At 49.8% G+C, this 22,487-nt stretch overlaps 1 protein-coding gene across 2 annotated transcripts in view; it reads right to left on the reverse strand.

Moving 5' to 3' along the window:
- Positions 1 to 466: 466 nt before the first annotated feature.
- The window catches only part of LOC109885595 (lysophosphatidic acid receptor 2), a 40,033-nt gene continuing 18,012 nt past the window's right edge, over positions 467 to 22,487 (reverse strand). The window contains exons 2-7 of one of the 2 annotated variants that reach the window (XM_031820761.1): positions 18,958 to 19,433; positions 18,596 to 18,705; positions 16,125 to 16,211; positions 15,645 to 15,972; positions 12,062 to 12,327; positions 467 to 2,078 (exon numbers count right to left, since the gene is read on the reverse strand). In XM_031820761.1, coding sequence (XP_031676621.1) covers positions 1,980 to 2,078; positions 12,062 to 12,327; positions 15,645 to 15,972; positions 16,125 to 16,211; positions 18,596 to 18,705; positions 18,958 to 19,183 — 1,116 coding nt within the window. In that variant the 5' untranslated portion in view covers positions 19,184 to 19,433 and the 3' untranslated portion in view covers positions 467 to 1,979. Of the gene's footprint in view, positions 2,079 to 10,400; positions 10,807 to 12,061; positions 12,328 to 15,644; positions 15,973 to 16,124; positions 16,212 to 18,595; positions 18,706 to 18,957; positions 19,434 to 22,487 lie in introns of those variants that run through there. The other variant, XM_031820762.1, reaches the window with a different exon arrangement.

The following is a 22,487-nucleotide window of genomic DNA, read 5'->3' on the forward strand; positions in this document are numbered from 1 at the left end:
CAGACAGTAACAGAGAGACAGATGGACAGACAGTAACAGATGGACAGACAGTAACAGAGAGACAGATGGACAGACAGTAACAGAGAGACAGATGGACAGACAGTAACAGAGAGACAGATGGACAGACAGTAAGAGAGAGACAGATCGTAACAGAGAGACAGATGGACAGACAGTAACAGAGAGACAGACAGTAACAGAGAGACAGAGAGACAGACAGTAACAGAGAGACAGATGGACAGACAGTAACAGAGAGACAGACAGTAACAGAGACAGATGGACAGACAGTAACAGAGACAGATGGACAGACAGTAACAGAGAGACAGATGGACAGACAGTAACAGAGACAGATGGACAGACAGTAACAGAGAGACAGATGGACAGACAGTAACAGAGAGACAGATGGACAGACAGTAACAGAGAGACAGATGGACAGACAGTAACAGAGAGACAGATGGACAGACAGTCAGAAGTGTTGTAGGTTCTTTAATAGAAACGGTTTCCATCATTTCTGACCATGAAACTGATTGTGAGGTCACAGAAACAACCAGAACACATCAGTCTACAATACAGACTGGTCTATAGTCTATTCCTTCATTCTCTAGACAACGAGACAGATAAGAGGGACGGCTGGCAGACGGCTGGAAGGCCAAGACAACGACGCAACATGTAGGCAGTATTGGGCAACAGATGGCAGTTCAGAGAAGATACACCCTGATGTATAAATGCCTGTTTGATCATGTGTGAAATGTGCTTGCAGCCGAGGCATTCAGGGCGGTGAATAAACACGGTTTGAGTTTTTACTCTGTTCAGAACCTAACAATACATTTAATAACAGTAGAATGTCTTTACAAATACCCCCCCCCCTTTCTTAAAACTCACCTAACATGTTATGCAGTACACACACACACACCTCTCCAACCCCTGCACACACACCTCTCCAACCCCTGCACACACATCTCTCCAACCCCTGCACACACATCTCTCCAACCCCTGCACACACATCTCTCCAACCCCTGCACACACATCTCTCCAACCCCTGCACACACACCTCTCCAACCCCTGCACACACATCTCTCCAACCCCTGCACACACATCTCTCCAACCCCTGCACACACATCTCTCCAACCCCTGCACACACATCTCTCCAACCCCTGCACACACATCTCTCCAACCCCTGCACACACATCTCTCCAACCCCTGCACACACATCTCTCCAACCCCTGCACACACTTCTCCAACCCCTGCACACACACCTCTCCAACCCCTGCACACACACTTCTCCAACCCCTGCACACACACCTCTCCAACCCCTGCACACACATCTCTCAACCCCTGCACACACACCTCTCCAACCCCTGCACACACACTTCTCCAACCCCTGCACACACACCTCTCCAACCCCTGCACACACATCTCTCCAACCCCTGCACACACACCTCTCCAACCCCTGCACACACACCTCTCCAACCCCTGCACACACATCTCTCCAACCCCTGCACACACACCTCTCCAACCCCTGCACACACACCTCTCCAACCCCTGCACACACACCTCTCCAACCCCTGCACACACACCTCTCCAACCCCTGCACACACACCTCTCCCCTCCCTGTATACACAGCGCAGACTATTCTCGTAAGATCAACAACAAAAAATGCATAAATAAAATGTCAAATTAAAAAGTCATAAATATTCAGTTCTGATTGTAATGATGACTTTTCTACTGAGCTGACTGGCTCGGGTAGACCACATGTCAACACATATCTGAGGAGTGTATATGGGACAATGTCAATAAAGTTGTTTCAAACAGAAATGTCAGTGCCTGTAGGTAACTGTAGTCATGTTTTCTGTAACATACAGTATCATACAAACAACATTTTACATCAATACAACTAAACATCACATCATACAATACAACCCCCCCCCAAATAATCACACACTGTGTGTGTGTGTGTGCGTGTGTGTGTGCGCATGCTCGTGTCAGCTCTCTGTGGACGTCATCATGTCCTCTGTTCCCTTCAGGATGAGAGGAGCTCCCCTGGTCTTCTCCACCAGCTCCGCATCACCATTCTCATACGGCTGGAGAGGATGAAGGGGATGAGGAGAGAGGGATGGAGAGGGAGGATGAGGAGAGAGGGATGGAGAGGGAGGATGAGGAGAGAGGGATGGAGAGAAAGGATGAAGGGGACGAGGAGAGAGGGATGGAGAGGGAGGATGAGGAGAGAGGGATGGAGAGGGAGGATGAGGAGAGAGGGATGGAGAGGGAGGATGAGGAGAGAGGGATGGAGAGGGAGGATGAGGAGAGAGGGATGGAGAGGGGGGATGAGGAGAGAGGGATGGAGAGGGAGGATGAGGAGAGAGTTAGGATGAAGGGGACGAGGAGAGAGGGATGGAGAGGGAGGATGAGGAGAGAGGATGAGGAGAGAGGGATGGAGAGGGAGGATGAAGGGGATGAGGAGAGAGGGATGGAGAGGGAGGATGAGGAGAGAGGGAGGATGAAGGGGACGAGGAGAGAGGGATGGAGAGGGAGGATGAGGAGAGAGGGATGGAGAGGGAGGATGAGGAGAGAGGGAGGATGAAGGGGACGAGGAGAGAGGGATGGAGAGGGAGGATGAGGAGAGAGGGATGGAGAGGGAGGATGAAGGGGACGAGGAGAGAGGGATGGAGAGGGAGGATGAGGAGAGAGGGAGGATGAAGGGGACGAGGAGAGAGGGATGGAGAGGGAGGATGAGGAGAGAGGGATGGAGAGGGAGGATGAGGAGAGAGGGATGGAGAGGGAGGATGAAGGGGATGAGGAGAGAGGGATGGAGAGGGAGGATGAGGAGAGAGGGAGGATGAAGGGGACGAGGAGAGAGGGATGGAGAGGGAGGATGAGGAGAGAGGGATGGAGAGGGAGGATGAGGAGAGAGGGAGGATGAAGGGGACGAGGAGAGAGGGATGGAGAGGGAGGATGAGGAGAGAGGGATGGAGAGGGAGGATGAGGAGAGAGGGAGGATGAAGGGGACGAGGAGAGAGGGATGGAGAGGGAGGATGAGGAGAGAGGGATGGAGAGGGAGGATGAAGGGGACGAGGAGAGAGGGATGGAGAGGGAGGATGAGGAGAGAGGGATGGAGAGGGAGGATGAGGAGAGAGGGAGGATGAAGGGGACGAGGAGAGGGATGGAGAGGGAGGATGAGGAGAGAGGGATGGAGAGGGAGGATGAGGAGAGAGGGATGGAGAGGGAGGATGAGGAGAGAGGGATGGAGAGGGAGGATGAGGAGAGAGGGATGGAGAGGGAGGATGAGGAGAGAGGGATGGAGCGGGAGGATGAAGGGGACGAGGAGAGAGGGATGGAGAGGGAGGATGAGGAGAGAGGGATGGAGAGGGAGGATGAGGAGAGAGGGATGGAGAGGGAGGATGAGGAGAGAGGGATGGAGCGGGAGGATGAAGGGGACGAGGAGAGAGGGATGGAGAGGGAGGATGAGGAGAGAGGGATGGAGAGGGAGGATGAGGAGAGAGGGATGGAGAGGGAGGATGAGGAGAGAGGGATGGAGAGGGAGGATGAGGAGAGAGGGATGGAGAGGGAGGATGAGGAGAGAGGGATGGAGAGGGAGGATGAGGAGAGGGATGGAGAGGGAGGGTGAAGGGGACGAGGAGAGAGGGATGGAGAGGGAGGATGAGGAGAGAGGGGTGGAGAGGGAGGATGAGGAGAGAGGGATGGAGAGGGAGGATGAGGAGAGGGATGGAGAGGGAGGATGAGGAGAGAGGGATGGAGAGGGAGGATGAGGAGAGAGGGATGGAGAGGGAGGATGAGGAGAGAGGGATGGAGAGGGAGGATGAGGAGAGAGGGATGGAGAGGGAGGATGAAGGGGACGAGGAGAGAGGGAGGGTGAAGGGGACGAGGAGAGAGGGATGGAGAGGGAGGATGAGGAGAGAGGGATGGAGAGGGAGGATGAAGGGGACGAGGAGAGAGGGATGGAGCGGGAGGATGAAGGGGACGAGGAGAGAGGGATGGAGCGGGATGATGAAGGGGACGAGGAGAGAGGGATGGAGAGGGAGGATGAGGAGAGAGGGATGGAGAGGGAGGATGAAGGGGACGAGGAGAGAGGGATGGAGAGGGAGGATGAGGAGAGAGGGATGGAGAGGGAGGATGAAGGGGACGAGGAGAGAGGGATGGAGAGGGAGGATGAGGAGAGAGGGATGGAGAGGGAGGATGAAGGGGACGAGGAGAGAGGGATGGAGAGGGAGGATGAGGAGAGAGGGATGGAGAGGGAGGATGAGGAGAGAGGGATGGAGAGGGAGGATGAAGGGGACGAGGAGAGAGGGATGGAGCGGGAGGATGAGGAGAGAGGGATGGAGAGGGAGGATGAGGAGAGAGGGATGGAGAGGGAGGATGAGGAGAGAGGGATGGAGAGGGAGGATGAAGGGGACGAGGAGAGAGGGATGGAGCGGGAGGATGAAGGGGACGAGGAGAGAGGGATGGAGAGGGAGGATGAAGGGGACGAGGAGAGAGGGATGGAGAGGGAGGATGAAGGGGACGAGGAGAGAGGGATGGAGCGGGAGGATGAAGGGGACGAGGAGAGAGGGATGGAGAGGCAGGGTGAAGGGGACGAGGAGAGAGGGGTGGAGAGGCAGGGTGAAGGGGACGAGGAGAGAGGGGAGAAAGAGAGGGATGGAGAGGCAGGGTGAAGGGGACGAGGAGAGAGGGGTGGAGAGGGAGGATGAAGGGGACGAGGAGAGAGGGATGGAGCGGGAGGATGAAGGGGACGAGGAGAGAGGGATGGAGAGGGAGGATGAAGGGGACGAGGAGAGAGGGATGGAGAGGCAGGGTGAAGGGGACGAGGAGAGAGGGATGGAGAGGCAGGGTGAAGGGGACGAGGAGAGAGGGATGGAGAGGCAGGGTGAAGGGGACGAGGAGAGAGGGATGGAGCGGGGAGGATGAAGGGGACGAGGAGAGAGGGATGGAGCGGGAGGGTGAAGGGGACGAGGAGAGAGGGATGGAGAGGCAGGGTGAAGGGGACGAGGAGAGAGGGATGGAGAGGCAGGGTGAAGGGGACGAGGAGAGAGGGGTGGAGAGGCAGGGTGAAGGGGACGAGGAGAGAGGGGTGGAGAGGCAGGGTGAAGGGGACGAGGAGAGAGGGGTGGAGAGGCAGGGTGAAGGGGACGAGGAGAGAGGGGAGAAAGAGGGATGGAGAGGCAGGGTGAAGGGGACGAGGAGAGAGGGGAGAAAGAGAGGGATGGAGAGGCAGGGTGAAGGGGACGAGGAGAGAGGGGAGAAAGAGGGATGGAGAGGCAGGGTGAAGGGGACGAGGAGAGAGGGGTGGAGAGGCAGGGTGAAAGGGGACGAGGAGAGAGGGATGGAGAGGCAGGGTGAAGGGGACGAGGAGAGAGGGGAGAAAGAGAGGGATGGAGAGGCAGGGTGAAGGGGACGAGGAGAGAGGGGAGAAAGAGGGATGGAGAGGCAGGGTGAAGGGGACGAGGAGAGAGGGGAGAAAGAGAGGGATGGAGAGGCAGGGTGAAGGGGACGAGGAGAGAGGGGAGAAAGAGGGATGGAGAGGCAGGGTGAAGGGGACGAGGAGAGAGGGGTGGAGAGGCAGGGTGAAGGGGACGAGGAGAGAGGGATGGAGAGGCAGGGTGAAGGGGACGAGGAGAGAGGGGAGAAAGAGAGGGATGGAGAGGCAGGGTGAAGGGGATGAGGAGAGAGGGGAGAAAGAGGGATGGAGAGGCAGGGTGAAGGGGACGAGGAGAGAGGGTGGGGAGAGGCAGGGTGAAGGGGACGAGGAGAGAGGGATGGAGAGGCAGGGTGAAGGGGACGAGGAGAGAGGGGAGAAAGAGAGGGATGGAGAGGCAGGGTGAAGGGGACGAGGAGAGAGGGGAGAAAGAGGGATGGAGAGGCAGGGTGAAGGGAACGAGGAGAGAGGGGAGAAAGAGGGATGGAGAGGCAGGGTGAAGGGGACGAGGAGAGAGGGGAGAAAGAGAGGGATGGAGAGCAGGGTGAAGGGGACGAGGAGAGAGGGGTGGAGAGGCAGGGTGAAGGGGACGAGGAGAGAGGGATGGAGAGGCAGGGTGAAGGGGACGAGGAGAGAGGGATGGAGAGGCAGGGTGAAGGGGACGAGGAGAGAGGGATGGAGAGGCAGGGTGAAGGGGACGAGGAGAGAGGATGATAGGAGAAAGAGAGGGATGGAGAGGCAGGGTGAAGGGGACGAGGAGAGAGGGATGGAGAGGCAGGGTGAAGGGGACGAGGAGAGAGGGATGGAGAGGCAGGGTGAAGGGGACGAGGAGAGAGGGATGGAGAGGCAGGGTGAAGGGGACGAGGAGAGAGGGATGGAGAGGCAGGGTGAAGGGGACGAGGAGAGAGGATGATAGGAGAAAGAGAGGGATGGAGAGGCAGGGTGAAGGGGACGAGGAGAGAGGATGATAGGAGAAAGAGAGGGATGGAGAGGCAGGGTGAAGGGGACGAGGAGAGAGGGATGGAGAGGCAGGGTGAAGGGGACGAGGAGAGAGGGATGGAGAGGCAGGGTGAAGGGGACGAGGAGAGAGGATGATAGGAGAAAGAGAGGGATGGAGAGGCAGGGTGAAGGGGACGAGGAGAGAGGATGATAGGAGAAAGAGAGGGATGGAGAGGCAGGGTGAAGGGGACGAGGAGAGAGGGATGGAGAGGCAGGGTGAAGGGGACGAGGAGAGAGGGATAGAGAGGCAGGGTGAAGGGGACGAGGATAGAGGGATGGAGAGGCAGGGTGAAGGGGACGAGGAGAGAGGGGAGAAAGAGGGATGGAGAGGCAGGGTGAAGGGGACGAGGAGAGAGGGGAGAAAGAGGGATGGAGAGGCAGGGTGAAGGGGACGAGGAGAGAGGGGAGAAAGAGAGGGATGGAGAGGCAGGGTGAAGGGGACGAGGAGAGAGGGGAGAAAGGAGAAAGAGAGAGTTAGTAAGGTCCAGCCATCGGAGAGAGAGATAGAGATGAAGAAACAGAGAAATACAGTGTGGTGTCTCTTTCACAGAGGTGTTCAGTAGCTTCATCTCTGCTCCTCTCCATGACAAGCACAGCAATAAGCTGGATCACAGCACGTACAGATATCCTCCCTGCTCCTCTCCATAATAAGCTGGATCACAGCGCATACAGATATCCTCCCTGCTCCTCTCCATAATAAGCTGGATCACAGCGCATACAGATATCCTCCCTGCTCCTCTCCATAATAAGCTGGATCACAGCACATACAGATATCCTCCCTGCTCCTCTCCATGACAAGCACAGCAATAAGATGGATCACAGCGCGTACAGATATCCTCTCTGCTCCTCTCCATGACAAGCACAGCAATAAGCTGGATCACAGCTCGTACAGATATCCTCCCTGCTCCTCTCCATAATAAGCTGGATCACAGCGCATACAGATATCCTCCCTGCTCCTCTCCATAATAAGCTGGATCACAGCGCGTACAGATATCCTCCCTGCTCCTCTCCATAATAAGCTGGATCACAGCGCATACAGATATCCTCCCTGCTCATACAGAGGAAACACAATAAGGACACAATACAACCAAGCTATAGCCTAAATGAAACCCAACTATAACACACAACCTATTTATTGAGCCATTTCTGTGGGTGGTGGGTAGCCAAGCGGTGAAGCCTGTTGGGCCAGTAACCGAGACGACTAGGTGAAGAATGTCAACGTGCCCTTGAGCAAGGCACTTTAACCCTGATGCTCCTGTAAGTGGCTGTGGATAAGAGCGTCTGCTAAATGACTAATATGTTTAGCTTCTAGTTTGTGTCCTAATTCTCGTTCCTGGCAGCATCATAAAAGACAGACATGATCAAGCGATGGCCGCACCACGATGCCGCCAGGCATAACCAAGCGATCAGGCAGACAGGCACAGATTAGGAATATTTTTCTGGTTTTATTTTCAGAGATTTTTTGGTACAAAAATAAAACTAAAAAACAGAAACAGATTTTTTAATGAAAGAGAAAAAACAGTTTCTCTGTTAAATGGAGGATAGTTTTATGTTACAATCTGCGAAAAATATGTTTTCATACGTGCTTATGAAAATAATGCATATTAACAGGCATATTTATATAAAAAAATCTAAATATTTAGAATATTCATAACCAGCATTTCCCTTTTATAGTTTCTCAGTTATAAAAAATTTCCCTGTTCAGAGATGATTTCAGCCAGTAATGGTGAGAGTTGGGGTACGTCCCAATGATCTCTCCTGAAGGGTGCACTCGTTCACTACATTCTGACAGCATTGGATTGGTGGAGGGCTAGAGGGAGTTCCCACCATACATCTGACAGCATTGGATTGGTGGAGGGCTAGAGGGAGTTCCCACCATACATCTGACAGCATTGGATTGGTGGAGGGCTGGAGGGAGTTCCCACCATACATCTGACAGCATTGGATTGGTGGAGGGCTGGAGGGAGTTCCCACCACACATCTGACAGCATTGGATTGGTGGAGGGCTGGAGGGAGTTCCCACCACACATCTGACAGCATTGGATTGGTGGAGGGCTGGAGGGAGTTCCCACCATACATCTGACAGCATTGGATTGGTGGAGGGCTGGAGGGAGTTCCCACCATACATCTGACAGCATTGGATTGGTGGAGGGCTGGAGGGAGTTCCCACCACACATCTGACAGCATTGGATTGGTGGAGGGCTGGAGGGAGTTCCCACCATACATCTGACAGCATTGGATTGGTGGAGGGCTGGAGGGAGTTCCCACCATACATCTGACAGCATTGGATTGGTGGAGGGCTGGAGGGAGATCCCACCATTATTTCTTATACCAGTCATTTCCTTTCAAATCAGTGAAGGGGAGTGAACGAGTGCACACTTTGGGAGGAAGAAGAGACAATTGGGACGTGGCCCAGGATTGTAGAAGAGGACGACTTGATTTCACTTGACCACTTGGGGGCGCTAATGTATATCACACTTTACTGTGTGTGTGTGTGTGTGTGTGTGTGTGTGTGTGTGTGTGTGTGTGTGTGTGTGTGTGTGTGTGTGTATGTGTGTGTGTGTGTGTATGTGTGTGTGTATGTGTAAAACAAAATGACAGTCCATGTCATGGGTGGGGTAGGGTAAGTACGAGGGGAACATATTTCACTGTCACACCAGAGTTAGTGCAGAATAGCGTGCGACACTGAAATGCCCCCCCCCCCGCCTGTAATTGTGCCGTTTGTTCGTTCTCCATTAGTGACATCACTGACAGGATGTGTAACTGGTGTTTGTGTGGGGTACTGTAAACACACACATACACACACACTCCTGTGTCTCCACACAGAGAGCAACGACACAGTGATGAGTCAGCCGTGTGTTTGTTTGTGTGTGGTGTGTGTGTGTGTATGTATGTTGTGTGTGTGGTGTGTATGTGGTGTGGTGTGTGTGTGTGTGTATGTGGTGTGGTGTGTGTGTGTGTGTGTGTATGTATGTTGTGTGTGTGGTGTGTATGTGGTGTGGTGTGTGTGTGGTGTGTGTGTGTGTGTGTGTGTATGGTGTGTGTGTGGTGTGTGTGTGTGTATGGTGTATGTATGGTGTGTGTATGGTGTGTGTGTGGTGTGTGTATGGTGTGTGTGTGGTGTGTGTATGGTGTGTGTGTGGTGTGTGTATGGTGTGTGTGTGGTGTGTGTGGTGTGTGTGTGGTGTGGGTGGGTGTGTGTGGTGGTGGATGGTGTGTGTCTGGTGTGTGTATGGTGTGTGTGTGGTGTGTGTATGGTGTGTGTATGGTGTGTGTGTGGTGTGTGTTGGTGTGTGTGGTGTGTGTGTGGTGTGTGTATGGTGTGTGTGTGGTGTGTGTAGGTGGTGTGTGTATGGTGTGTGTATGGTGTGTGTGTGTATGGTGTGTGTGTGGTGTGTGTGTGGTGTGTGTGTGGTGTGTGTGTGGTGTGTGTGTGGTGTGTGTTGGTGTGTGTATGGTGTGTGTATGGTGTGTGTGGGTGTCGTGTGGTGTGTGTGGTGGTTGGTGTGTGTATGGTGTGTGTGTGGTGTGTGTGTGTGGTGTGGTGTATGGTGTGTGTTGGTGTGTGTTGGTGTGTGTGTGGTGTGTGTGTGTGTGTGTATGGTGTGGAGTGTGTGTGTGTGGTGTGGTGTGTGTGGTTGGGTGTGGTGTGTGTATGTTGTGTGTGGTGTGTGTGTGGTGTGTGTATGGTGTGTTGTGTGGTGTGTGTGGTGTGTGTATGTGTGTGTATGGTGTGTGTGTGGTGTGTGTGTATGGTGTGTGTGTGTGTGTTGTGTGTGTGTGTGTGTGTGGTGTGTGTATGGTGGTGTGTGTGGTGTGTGTGGTGTGTGTGTGGTGTGTGTGTGGTGTGTGTATGGTGTGTGTATGGTGTGTGTGTGGTGTGTGTATGGTGTGTGTATGGTGTGTGTGTGGTGTGTGTGTGGTGTGTGTGTGGTGTGTATGTGGTGTGTATGGTGTGTGTGTGGTGTGTGTGTGGTGTGTATGGTGTGTGTGTGGTGTGTATGTGGTGTGGTGTGTGTGTGTGTGTGTGTGTGTGTGGTGTGTGTATGGTGTGTGTATGGTGTGTGTGTGGTGTGTGTGTGTGTACATGCCACAGCTACAGGTCACAGGAAACATGACAACTAGTCAGACCCGTTTGAACCACTTTACCATCTGGTTCACATCCCACCAGGCTGTCCAGGGGTGGCAGACAGCCTTCCTACAACGTTCCAACAACGTTATAGAGACATTGTCACTATATAGACAGTCTGTATGGAAAACAGTTGCATTACCAGAGTCCAGTATGGACCCAGCTGAAGACCAAAACATTCACCGCGGGGAGCTGGTCTTACTCAACCGGACTCATTCAAGTCTTGGCGTTGTAGAACGTCTCTTTCTCTCTAGACACACAGATTGAGACGTCTGCGTTAGAAGCTGCACGGCACCATGTTAACAGAGGAGAAATCAGCCCCATCACTCTCAACATTATGTTTGATCAGGTCTTTTTTTACAAACAGCACGTAGGCTCCGGTTTCTAATAACACGCAGTCACTTCTCCAGGCAGTACAGCTACCATTAGTTTCCAAACAATAATATCTGCATGATTAACTATTCATATGGTTCTATATTGATGAGAACACAGACTGATAGGGTTGCTATGTTACAGCGTCACATACAGTATTATAACAACGTTGCTACAAACACTCATATAGGGCATATTCTCTGTCTGCTTGTAAAGGAAGATACCTCGTCAGTTGTCCAACCGAATGCCTCCTACTGAAATGTGTCTTCCACATTTAACCCTCTCTGAATCAGGAGGTGGTTGTCGTAGAGGCCTGGTTGTTGTAGGGCTATTTTGTGACATTGTTGTGGTACACGTTCCACTGTAATTCTGTTGTTGTAGGTGTTTTAGTGGTATTGTGTAACGTTGTACTTGTTGTAAGTGTTGTCGTGGTATTTTGTTATATTGTCGTTATTGTAGGTGTTGTCGTGGTATTGTGTTACGTTGTACTTGTTGTAAGTGTTGTCGTGGTATTTTGTTATATTGTCGTTATTGTAGGTGTTGTCGTGGTATTGTGTTACATTGACGTAGGTGTTGCCATGGTATTTTGTTACGTTGTACTTGTTGTAAGTGTTGTCATGGTATTTTGTTATGTTGTTGTTATTGTAGGTGTTGTCGTGGTATTGTGTTACATTGACGTAGGTGTTGCCATGGTATTGTGTTACTTGGTAGTAGTCACTTAAGTGGTCTTTTATCCAGTGTAGTTATTTTTTAATGTTTTGTAAAGTTGTAGTGGTTATAGTGGTTGATGTTGTTAAGGTGTGTCAGTGCATGGTGGTTGCTATGGTATAGTTTGGAGGCCATAACGTTGTTGTTACGGTGTAGTTTATGTCATTGTGACAGTGTAGCTACATTGTTGTCACAGAACTGTTAGCTAGTTGTCTGGGCATGGTGATGAAAGTTACTATAGCACCCTGTCAGTGTTGACATTGTTACGGTGTAGCTGCTTGTAACGTCGTCATCGTACGTCACCTATATGTGTCTACTGTCCTCGTCTAATCGTCTGTGTCCGAGTGGTCGCCGTGGGGACTTATATGATTGTTGTCGTCGTTGTGGTTGTCGTGGTGATTGTTGCCGTTGCTCTCGGAGAGTACCTCTTGCTCCAGGGTGTTGCAGCGCATGCCGGACAGCGTGTCTTTGCGGCCGGCGTCGCCGCGGCGACACAGGCAGCAGAGGATCCGCTTGAAGGTCTGTAACATGTCCGTGTCTCTGAAGCTGTAGATGATGGGGTTGACCAGGGAGTTACACTCAGCCAGGACCAGACAGTACTTCTCATAACGCAGCACCTGGCAAGATTCACAGCCCAGACCATCCAACATCAACAACACCAGGCCCGGGGTCCAGCAGATCACAAAACAACCTGGAGGAGAGGGGAGGGGAGGAGAGAGGAGGGGGGGAGAGAGGAGAGGAGGAGAGGAGGGGGAGAGACAATTGTAAAATTTCAGCTGGTCAGTGAATACTGTACACACACAGAGTCAGTATCCACTGTTGGTGTGTGGCTTGGGGTTGGTCGGACAGATCTGATTTCATTATGATAATATTCAATTACACAATTTCACCCTTCAGGAATTCATACTGTACACACACACAGACACACACACACACACACACACACACACACACACACACACACACACACACACACACACACAGAGAGAAGGGGAGGTTGAAATGGAGGAGTGTATTTGCGTCGTGGTGGTTTAACTATGCTGTTCCCTGTCAGGACCTGCACAGACATTCCTCACTCACATTTTTTGTTTTACTATCCTTGTGGCGACCAAACAATTGATTCCCATTCAAAATCCTATTTTCCCTAACATCTAACCCTAAACCTAACCCCTAAGCGTGAATGAGCCTCTTTCCTTGTGAGGACTGGCGAAATGTCCCCAATTGTCTGAATGTTCTTTGTTTTACCATCCTGTGAGGACTTGTGGTATCCAGTAAAACCCAAAACACACACAGCCTCTCTCACTCACTTACCATGCCAGAAAGAGTACACACACACAGCCTCTCTCACTCACACTTACCATGCCAGAAAGAGTACACACACACACACAGCCTCTCTCACTCACACATGCTATGCCAGAAAGAGTACACACACAGCCTCTCTCACTCACTTACCATGCCAGAAAGAGTACACACACACACACACACACACACACAGCCTCTCACTCACACATGCTATGCCAGAAAGAGTACACACACAGCCTCTCTCACTCACACTTACCATGCCAGAAAGAGTACACACACAGCCTCTCTCACTCACACTTGCTATGCCAGAAAGAGTACACACACAGCCTCTCTCACTCACACTTGCTATGCCAGAAAGAGTACACACACACACAGCCTATCTCACTCACACTTACCATACCAGAAAGAGTACACACACAGCCTCTCTCACTCACACTTACCATGCCAGAAAGAGTACACACACACACACAGCCTCTCTCACTCACACATGCTATGCCAGAAAGAGTACACACACAGCCTCTCTCACTCACACTTACCATGCCAGAAAGAGTACACACACACACACACACACACACACACACACAGCCTCTCTCACTCACACTTACCATACCAGAAAGAGGACACACACACACACAGCCTCTCTCACTCAAACTTGCTATGCCAGAAAGAGAGACAACCAGAAATTCAAGTATTGTATGAGCCGATATGTGAGAAACAGAGACGTCAAATTCCTTCCAGAGGAATTTAATCAGAAGTTAAAAATGCTGGAGCTTGGGAGAGAAGCAGGAAAGAGGAGAAGGAAGGAAGGAAGGAAGGAAGGAGGAAGGGAGGGAGAGAGATGTGGGGGTGGAAGTAGAGTGTCTGGTTAAACGAGTTAGGACAAGCCAGAGAGGTGCCTGAATGCCGGAGAGAGAGAGTGTGTGTGTGTGTGTATATACAGTTGAAGTCAGAAGTTTACATACACTCAGGTTGGAGTCATTAAAACTCGTTTATTCAACCACTCCACAAATTTCTTGTTAACAAACTATAGTTTTGGTAAGTCAGTTAGGACATCTACTTTGACACATGACACAAGTAATTTTTCCAACGATTGTTTACAGACAGATTATTTCACTTATAATTCACTGTATCACAATTCCAGTGGGTCAGAAGTTTACAAACACTAAGTTGACTGTGCCTTTAAACAGCTTGGAAAATTCCAGAAAATGATGTCATGGCTTTAGAAGCTTCTGATAGGCTAATTGACATAATTTGAGTCAATTGGAGGAGTACCTGTGGATGTATTTCAAGGCCTACCTTTAAACTCAGTGCCTCTTTGCTTGACATCATGGGAATATCAAAAGAAATCAGCCAAGACCTCAGAAATAAAGACCTACACAAGTCTGGTTCATCCTTGGGAGCAATTTCCAAACACCTGAAGGTACCACCATCATCTGTACAAACATTAGTACGCAAGTATAAACACCATGGGAACACGCAGCCGTCATACTGCTCAGGAAGGAGACGCGTTCTGTCTCCTAGAGATGAACGTACTTTGATGCGAAAAGTGCAAATCTATCCCAGAACAACAGCAAAGGACCTGGTAAAGATGCTGGAGGAAACAGGTACAAAAGTATCTATATCCACAGTAAAAACCGAGTCCTATATCGACATAACCTGAAAGGCCGCTCAGCAAGCAAGAAACCACTGCTCTAAAACCGCCATAAAAAAGCCAGACTACAGTTTGCAACTGCACATGGGGACAAACATCGTACTTTTTGGAGAAATGTCCTCTGATCTGATGAAACAAAAAACCAAAGCCAATTCCTCGTTTGGCCGCCTTTCCTTCCAGTTCTCTGCTGCCAAATACTGGAACGAATTGCAAAAATCACTGAAGCTGGAGACTCAGATCTCCCTCTCTAACTTTAAGCACCAGTTGTCAGAGCAGTTCACAGATCACTGCATATAGCCCATCTGTAAATAGTCCATCCAACTACCTCATCCCATACTGTTATTCATTTGTTTTGCTCCTTTGCACACCAGGATATCTTCTGCACATCTATCACTCCAGTGTTTAATTGCTAAATCTGATTTATTTCACCACTATTGATTATTATTATCTATTGCCTACCACCCTTATCTTACCTACCTCATTTGCACTCACTGTATAAAGACTTTTCTATTGTGTTATTGACTACGTTTGTTTTTTCCATGTGTAACTCTGTGTTGTTGTTTGTGTCGCACTGCTTTGCTTTATATTGCCCAGGTCACAGTTGTAAATGAGAACTCATTCTCAACTGGCCTATCTACACTAACCTACCTAAGTACACTAACCTACTAACCTAAGTTGTTCTCAACCTGGTTAAATAAAGGTGAAATAAAAATAAACGTTTGACCCAAGATAAACAATTTAAAGGCAATGCTGCCAAATACTAATTGAGTGTATGTAAACTTCTGACCCACTGGGAATGTGATGAAAGAAATAAAAGCTGAAATAAATCATTCTACTATTATTCTGACATTTTAGGGACCTAAGACAGGGAATTTTTACTGGGACTAAATGTCAGGAATTGTGAAAAACTGAGTTTAAATGTATTTGGCTACGGTGTATGTGAACTTCAACTGTGTGTGTGTGTGTGTGTGTGTGTGTGTGTGTGTGTGTGTGTGTGTGTGTGTGTGTGTGTGTGTGTGTATATATGTATATATAGTTGTCCAGGCCCTCCTCACCCAGGATCATAGAAACAGTCTTCATCAGGTTGAACACAGTCTCCTTGTGTCGTATCTGGCTGGTGTGCTGAGACATCCTCTGGCTCTTGTGTCTGACGTACACAAAGATCCTGGTGTAGGCAGCTACCATGAGAGAGAAGGTGAACAGGTTGAGCACAGCCCAGAACACCAGGTAGGAGCGTTTGTACATGGGGGCCATGGTGGAGCAGTTTTCCAGGTCACACAGACAGTGCCAGCCCATGGTGGGAACCAGGCCCATGAAGATGGCTAGGCCCCAGATAAGGGCGATGAGCAGCACCACGCGGCGGTTGGTCATCTTACTGTGGAGCTGAGATGATATATACTTTATTAGTCCATAACAGATGGAAACCGCTTTCTCCTGACCACTCTACTGTAATATCAACACACACACACACACACACACACACACACACACACACACACACACACACACACACACACACACACACACACACACACCTGCATGGTGAAGATGGTCTGGTGACGCTCCAAGGCGATGGCCAGGAGGTTCAACACCGATGCTGTCAGACTGGAGTCGATCAGGGTCTGGAGGGAGGAATAATTCATCTATATTTGAAGGGTTTTTAACATATTGATTGAGATAGGACAGTTGATAGGACAGTTGATAGGACAGTTGATAGGACAGTTGATAGGACAGTTGATAGGACAGTTGATAGGACAGTTGAAAGGAGACAGGAAAGGTAGGAGAGATGGAGAGTCAGAAGACCAGAGGGTGGAGTACAACCCACGCTGACTGGTAAACTTGGCTGTACAGTCGTGGCCAAAAGTTTTGAGTGTCAAAGGCTTTTATTGACAATTACATGAAGTTGATGCAAAGAGTCAATATTTGCAGTGGTGACCCTTCTTTTTCAAGACCTCTGCAAACCGCCCTGGCATGCTGTCAATTAACTTCCGGGTCACATCCTTACTGATGGCAGGATGTTTTCAGAATTTGTCAGAATTTGTGGGTTTTTGTTTGTCCACCCGCCTCTTGAAGATTGACCACAAGTTCTCAATGGGATTAAGGTCTGGGGAGTTTCCTGGCCATGGACCCAAAATATCAATGTTTTGTTCCCCGAGCCACTTCGTTATCACTTTTGCCTTATGGCAAGGTGCTCCATCACGCTGGCAAAGGCATTGTTCGTCACCAAACTGTTCCTGGATGGTTGGGAGAAGTTGCTCCCGGAGGATGTGTTGGTACCATTCTTTATTCATGGCTGTGTTCTTAGGCAAATTTGTGAGTGAGCCCACTCCCTTGGCTGAGAAGCAACCCCACACATGAATGGTCTCAGGATGCTTTACTGTTGGCATGACACAAGACTGATGCTAGCGCTCACCTTGTCTTCTCCGGACAAGCTTTTTCATGATGCCCCAAACAATCAGAAAGGGGATTCATCAGAGAAAATGACTTTACCCCAGTCCTCAGCAGTCCAATCCCTGTACCATCTGCAGAATATCAGTCTGTCCCTGATGTTTTTCCTGGAGAGAAGTGGCTTCTTTGCTGCCCTTCTTGACACCAGGCCATCCTCCAAAAGTCTTCACCTCCCTGTGCGTGCAGATGCACACGGCACGTGTTTCCTTTCAGGTAACCATGGTTGACAGAGAAAGAACAATGATTCCAAGCCCCACCCTCCTTTTGAAGCTTCAAGTCTGTTATTCAAACTCAATCAGCATGACAGCAGGATCTCCAGCCTTGTCAACACTCACACCTGTGTTAACGAGAGAATCACTGACATGTCAGCTGGTCATTTTGTGGCAGGGCTGAAATGCAGTGGAAATGCTTTTGGGGGGGGGATTCAGTTCATTTGCTTGACAAAGAGGGACTTTGCAATTAATGACAATTCATCTGATCACTCTTCATAACATTCTGGAGTATATGCAAATTACCATCATACAAACTGAGACAGCAGACTTTGTGAAAATTCATATTTGAGTCCCTCTCAAAACATTTGGCCACGACTGTACATGTGTGCCGGGTTCCTCGGCATTAACTGCTGGACCACAGCGGGTCCTTTTTTCAACTATGTGGGCCTTTTGCTTATAATAGCTTAGTAAGCATAAATCACACAAACCTACAGTCCTTTGACAGGAAAAGTTTTCCCAGTTTGAAAGAAAAAAAATGTGGATTAATAAGCCCTAGCAAGCATCAACTCAGGGACGGACCATGGATCAGTAATCAGCCCGGGCTTTTCTGACATGCCGGCCCATTTTTTCCTCAAGGACCTCATCACTAGCTAAGTAATGCTAATTATGTGGAAAAGAAACTGCCCTTTGGCCAGTCCATTTCTGCATCAACTAATCCTATGGGAAGAACGTGTCTTGTGCACCTGGCTTACTGGCCATTGGTTCTTGGACAGATTGATGGTCCAGGGTTAGTTAGGGTGTGTGTTGGACTCTCCTACCTGGCTTACTGGCCATTGGTTCTTGGACAGATTGATGGTCCAGGGTTAGTTAGGGTGTGTGTTGGACTCTCCTACCTGGCTTACTGGCCATTGGTTCTTGGACAGATTGATGGTCCAGGGTTAGTTAGGGTGTGTGTTGGACTCTCCTACCTGGCTTACTGGCCATTGGTTCTTGGGCCAGATTGATGGTCCAGGGTTAGTTAGGGTGTGTGTTGGACTCTCCTACCTGGCGTACAAACCACTGGTTCTTGGGCCAGATTGATGGTCCAGGGTTAGTTAGGGTGTGTGTTGGACTCTCCTACCTGGCGTACAAACCACTGGTTCTTGGACAGATTGATGGTCCAGGGTTAGTTAGGGTGTGTGTTGGACTCTCCTACCTGGCTTACTGGCCATTGGTTCTTGGGCCAGATTGATGGTCCAGGGTTAGTTAGGGTGTGTGTTGGACTCTCCTACCTGGCGTACAAACCACTGGTTCTTGGACAGATTGATGGTCCAGGGTTAGTTAGGGTGTGTGTTGGACTCTCCTACCTGGCGGACAAACCACTGGTTCTTGGACAGCTTGATGGTCCAGGGCCCAGTGTGGAACATCAGGTGCAGGTAGGCGATACCTGAGAACAGGTCTGCTGCCGCCAGGTTGCCTAGGGGATAGTCGGCAAGGATATTAGTAGGGTTGCTAAGGGGGGTAATATTACTGGTAACTTTCTAAAAATTTACCAGTTAACTCCTGGATTTTAGGGAATTTTCACAGATATAAAGAATTGACATATAATAATATATATAAATACCAAATTTTGTAGATTTAAAAATGACCAAAACGTCTGAAAATTCAGGTAAATTTGGTAAATTAGTGGGAGCAGCTGCTAATTGACAGACACACACATACACCCTACCTAGCAGATAGTAGATAGGGAAGTGGAATCGTCGGTTGATGAAGATGGCCACCATGACCAGGATGTTGGCCAGGATGACGATGACAGACACACCCATGCCCAGGCTCACCACCACGTAGTCCCGAGGACGCCAGTGGGCGCTGATGTTCTTTCCACTATGTTCGTAGAAGAACTGCACCGTACGGTTGTAGTAGCACCCGGGGACATCGTCTGTCAACTTGTCCATCTTGACCAATCAGAGGGGGTGGATGGGGTGGAGCGTAGAGTGGGCAGAAGTTTAGTGGAGTGAGGAGGACCAATTGGATTGTCCGGACGGATGAGTGGTGGCGGGGGTTCGTGTGGATGGGACTCGCCCTATTGGTGGGTTGGGGGTGGTCTCGCCATGAGGGGTGGGAGGGAATGGACGGCGTCCAGTTTGATTGACGTCTATCTCCTCCAATCGTGTGTGGGCTGAGACGTTGTCCCTTCTCTTTGGTCTGTTGGGGGAAAGAGAAGAAAAACATGTAACAACATAGTTGAAGACACACACTCTCTATTTTAATTATGACTGGTGTTAGGAGTTTTTCATTCAGAGCCTTCAACTAGGGTCTAGAGACTTTCATTCAGAGCCTTCAACTCAGGTCTACAGACTTTCCTTCAGAGCCTTCAACTAGGGTCTATAGACTTTCCTTTAGAGCCCTCAACTAGGGTCTATTGACTTTCCTTCAGAGCCTTCAACTAGGGTCTATAGACTTTCCTTCAGAGCCTTCAACTCAGGTCTACAGACTTTCCTTCAGAGCCTTCAACTAGGGTCTATAGACTTTCCTTCAGAGCCTTCAACAGCAGGTCTATAGACTTTCCTTCAGAGCCTTCAACTCGGGTCTAGAGATGTTCCTGGTCCTGAGGTTAACACTGATGAACCATCCTCCCTGTAACAAACAGCAGGTTGTTCTGGTCCTGAGGTTAACTCTGATGAAACATCCTCCCTGTAACAAACAGCAGGTTGTTCTGGTCCTGAGGTTAACACTGATGAAACATCCTCCCTGTAACAAACAGCAGGTTGTTCTGGTCCTGAGGTTAACACTGATGAACCATCCTCCCTGTAACAAACAGCAGGTTGTTCTGGTCCTGAGGTTAACACTGATGAACCATCCTCCCTGTAACAAACAGCAGGTTGTTCTGGTCCTGAGGTTAACACTGATGAACCATCCTCCCTGTAACAAACACCTCTACAGCAGGTTGTTCTGGTCCTGAGGTTAACACTGATGAACCATCCTCCCTGTAACAAACAGCAGGTTGTTCTGGTCCTGAGGTTAACACTGATGAACCATCCTCCCTGTAACAAACAGCAGGTTGTTCTGGTCCTGAGGTTAACACTGATGAACCATCCTCCCTGTAACAAACAGCAGGTTGTTCTGGTCCTGAGGTTAACACTGATGAACCATCCTCCCTGTAACAAACACCTCTACAGCAGGTTGTTCTGGTCCTGAGGTTAACACTGATGAACCATCCTCCCTGTAACAAACACCTCTACAGCAGGTTGTTCTGGTCCTGAGGTTAACTCTGATGAACCATCCTCCCTGTAACAAACAGCAGGTTGTTCTGGTCCTGAGGTTAACACTGATGAACCATCCTCCCTGTAACAAACAGCAGGTTGTTCTGGTCCTGAGGTTAACACTGATGAACCATCCTCCCTGTAACAAACAGCAGGTTGTTCTGGTCCTGAGGTTAACACTGATGAACCATCCTCCCTGTAACAAACAGCAGGTTGTTCTGGTCCTGAGGTTAACACTGATGAACCATCCTCCCTGTAACAAACAGCAGGTTGTTCTGGTCCTGAGGTTAACACTGATGAACCATCCTCCCTGTAACAAACACCTCTACAGCAGGTTGTTCTGGTCCTGAGGTTAACTCTGATGAACCATCCTCCCTGTAACAAACAGCAGGTTGTTCTGGTCCTGAGGTTAACACTGATGAACCATCCTCCCTGTAACAAACAGCAGGTTGTTCTGGTCCTGAGGTTAACACTGATGAACCATCCTCCCTGTAACAAACAGCAGGTTGTTCTGGTCCTGAGGTTAACACTGATGAACCATCCTCCCTGTAACAAACAGCAGGTTGTTCTGGTCCTGAGGTTAACACTGATGAAACATCCTCCCTGTAACAAACAGCAGGTTGTTCTGGTCCTGAGGTTAACACTGATGAACCATCCTCCCTGTAACAAACAGCAGGTTGTTCTGGTCCTGAGGTTAACACTGATGAACCATCCTCCCTGTAACAAACAGCAGGTTGTTCTGGTCCTGAGGTTAACACTGATGAACCATCCTCCCTGTAACAAACAGCAGGTTGTTCTGGTCCTGAGGTTAACACTGATGAACCATCCTCCCTGTAACAAACACCTCTACAGCAGGTTGTTCTGGTCCTGAGGTTAACACTGATGAACCATCCTCCCTGTAACAAACAGCAGGTTGTTCTGGTCCTGAGGTTAACACTGATGAACCATCCTCCCTGTAACAAACAGCAGGTTGTTCTGGTCCTGAGGTTAACACTGATGAACCATCCTCCCTGTAACAAACAGCAGGTTGTTCTGGTCCTGAGGTTAACACTGATGAACCATCCTCCCTGTAACAAACAGCAGGTTGTTCTGGTCCTGAGGTTAACACTGATGAACCATCCTCCCTGTAACAAACAGCAGGTTGTTCTGGTCCTGAGGTTAACACTGATGAACCATCCTCCCTGTAACAAACAGCAGGTTGTTCTGGTCCTGAGGTTAACACTGATGAACCATCCTCCCTGTAACAAACAGCAGGTTGTTCTGGTCCTGAGGTTAACACTGATGAACCATCCTCCTCTGCAGTGTTGACTGTAAACCAGGCTGCCTGCTGGGCTTTAGATAACAACAACATGCCTTCTACCTCAGAGTATGATCTGTGTAGTCTTTACTGAACCCGGGGAGTTATTACCTATGTAGTGATGTCTTCATTCTAACAGGTTAGTGGACTGAAGATAGTGATTTAGTAACGTAACTAGTCCCTCCCTCCCTCGGCTCTACTCTCCTCCTAACAAAAGAAACAACAGAGCAGCTTTCTGGAGCAGAGAGACACACCTCACAATTACACAATCCAGCAGTGTAACCTAATCTCAATCCAAACACACAGCAACACACACACAGCCTAGGTGCCGCGCTCTACGACTGCCAGACAGAGGGAGAGAGAGAGGGAGAGAGAGAGGGAAACAGAGGGAGAGAGAGAGGGAAACAGAGGGAGAGAGAGAGGGAAACAGAGGGAGAGAGAGAGGGAGACAGAGGGAGAGAGAGAGGGAGACAGAGGGAGAGAGAGAGGGAGACAGAGGGAGAGAGAGAGGGAAACAGAGGGAGAGAGAGAGGGAAACAGAGGGAGAGAGAGAGGGAGACAGAGGGAGAGAGAGAGGGAGACAGAGGGAGAGAGAGAGGGAGACAGAGGGAGAGAGAGAGGGAGACAGAGGGAGAGAGAGAGGAAAACAGAGAGAGAGAGAGAGAGAGAGAGGGAGAGAGAGATTTGTGACCTGTTGCC

This window comes from Oncorhynchus kisutch, unplaced genomic scaffold (assembly GCF_002021735.2).
Source record: "Oncorhynchus kisutch isolate 150728-3 unplaced genomic scaffold, Okis_V2 scaffold3649, whole genome shotgun sequence".
Taxonomy (NCBI): Eukaryota; Metazoa; Chordata; class Actinopteri; order Salmoniformes; family Salmonidae; genus Oncorhynchus; species Oncorhynchus kisutch.